This window comes from Haliaeetus leucocephalus, unplaced genomic scaffold, assembly GCF_000737465.1.
Source record: "Haliaeetus leucocephalus isolate CR32 unplaced genomic scaffold, Haliaeetus_leucocephalus-4.0 Scaffold1000, whole genome shotgun sequence".
NCBI lineage: Eukaryota > Metazoa > Chordata > Aves > Accipitriformes > Accipitridae > Haliaeetus > Haliaeetus leucocephalus.
In genome coordinates, this window is record NW_010973436.1 from 1,563,911 (window position 1) to 1,565,117 (window position 1,207).

A 1,207-nucleotide genomic window follows, 5' to 3' on the forward strand; every position below is an offset into this window, starting at 1 on the left:
CCCATAACTCCCTGTGCCCCCTACACCTCCTTTACCCCATCCTCCTCTGTGCCCACTCCACCCCTATGCTCTTATAGCACCCTATAGCTCCCTGAGCCCCCAATACCTCCATCCCCCATACCTGTGTCACCCTATAACTCCCTGCAGCCTCATATGTCTCTGTACCCCCCCCATACCCCTACGTGCCCTGGCACCCTGCCCCTCCCTCCTATAGCTGCCCAGCTGGGGACACCAGTGGGGTGGTGGGGGGTGATAGGACAGAGAGCACCCCAAGAACGAGCCCCTTTCCTGCTGGGTGCCTGGTGGGTACCAGAGGTCCCTCACCTATTTTGGGTGGGCACCCAGTGGGCACATGGGGTCCCTTGCCCTGTTTGGGATGCCAATGGGGGGGACCCAGTGGGTATGGGGGGGTCCCTCGTGCCTCACCCTGCCCAATGGGGGGCACCCAGTGGGCGGGGGGGTCCCTTGCCCTGTTTGGGATGACAATGGGGGGCACCCAGTGGGCATGTGGGGACCCTTGACCTGTCTGTGGTGCCGGTGGGGTCCCCTGCAGTGTGCAGACGGGGGCTGGCTGGCACGCCCCCCCCATGCCATGCCCACATGCTCCCCTCTCTGCCCCAGGGCCCCCTCATCTTCCTCTTCTGCGTGGTGCTGAGCAAGGAGGTGCGGCGGAGCCTGCGGCTCAGCTGCACCCGCAGGCGCAGCCCCGACCCCGCGCTGGCCACCAAATCCACCCTGACCCCCGTGAGTGCTGGGAGGGATTGGGATAGGGCAGGGGCCGGGGGGGGGGGAGGGGCAGCTACCCCCCATGGCCATGATGTCCCCGTCCCCGTGGCAGGCCTATGGCTGTGACAGCACCTACGTGGCGGGGCGGCTGTACCCAGCACCCACCGGCGGCTCCACTGGCTCCCTGCACAGCACCGCACGCTCTGGCAAGAGCCACCACAGCTACATCCCCTTCGTGCGCCGGTAACCCCACCGGGACGATGACATCGGGGGGAGGGAGGAGGTGGCGGGGTGGTGGGGGTGGCACGGCAGCGCAGTGGCAGGGTGGCATTGGGGTGGCAAGATGGCAGGGCAATGGGTTGGTGGTGTTGCAGCGTGGTGGCAGGGTTGGGGGGGTGATGGGATGGGTGAGGGGGTGACACGACAGTAGGGGAGCATGATGGGGGGGTGGCAGGGCTGTGGGGTGAGGGGGTCATGGGGA

The 1,207-nt window shown here is 67.0% G+C and overlaps 1 protein-coding gene across 1 annotated transcript in view; it reads left to right on the forward strand.

Moving 5' to 3' along the window:
- CELSR2 (cadherin, EGF LAG seven-pass G-type receptor 2) overlaps positions 1-1,207 on the forward strand; it is a gene marked incomplete at its 3' end in the record, with an annotated part of 23,724 nt that overhangs the window by 20,131 nt on the left and 2,386 nt on the right. Inside the window, exons 26-27 of the mRNA XM_010584768.1 lie at positions 622-744; positions 839-969. Of these exons, the coding sequence (XP_010583070.1) occupies positions 622-744; positions 839-969 (254 nt within the window). The remainder of the gene's footprint in view (positions 1-621; positions 745-838; positions 970-1,207) is intronic.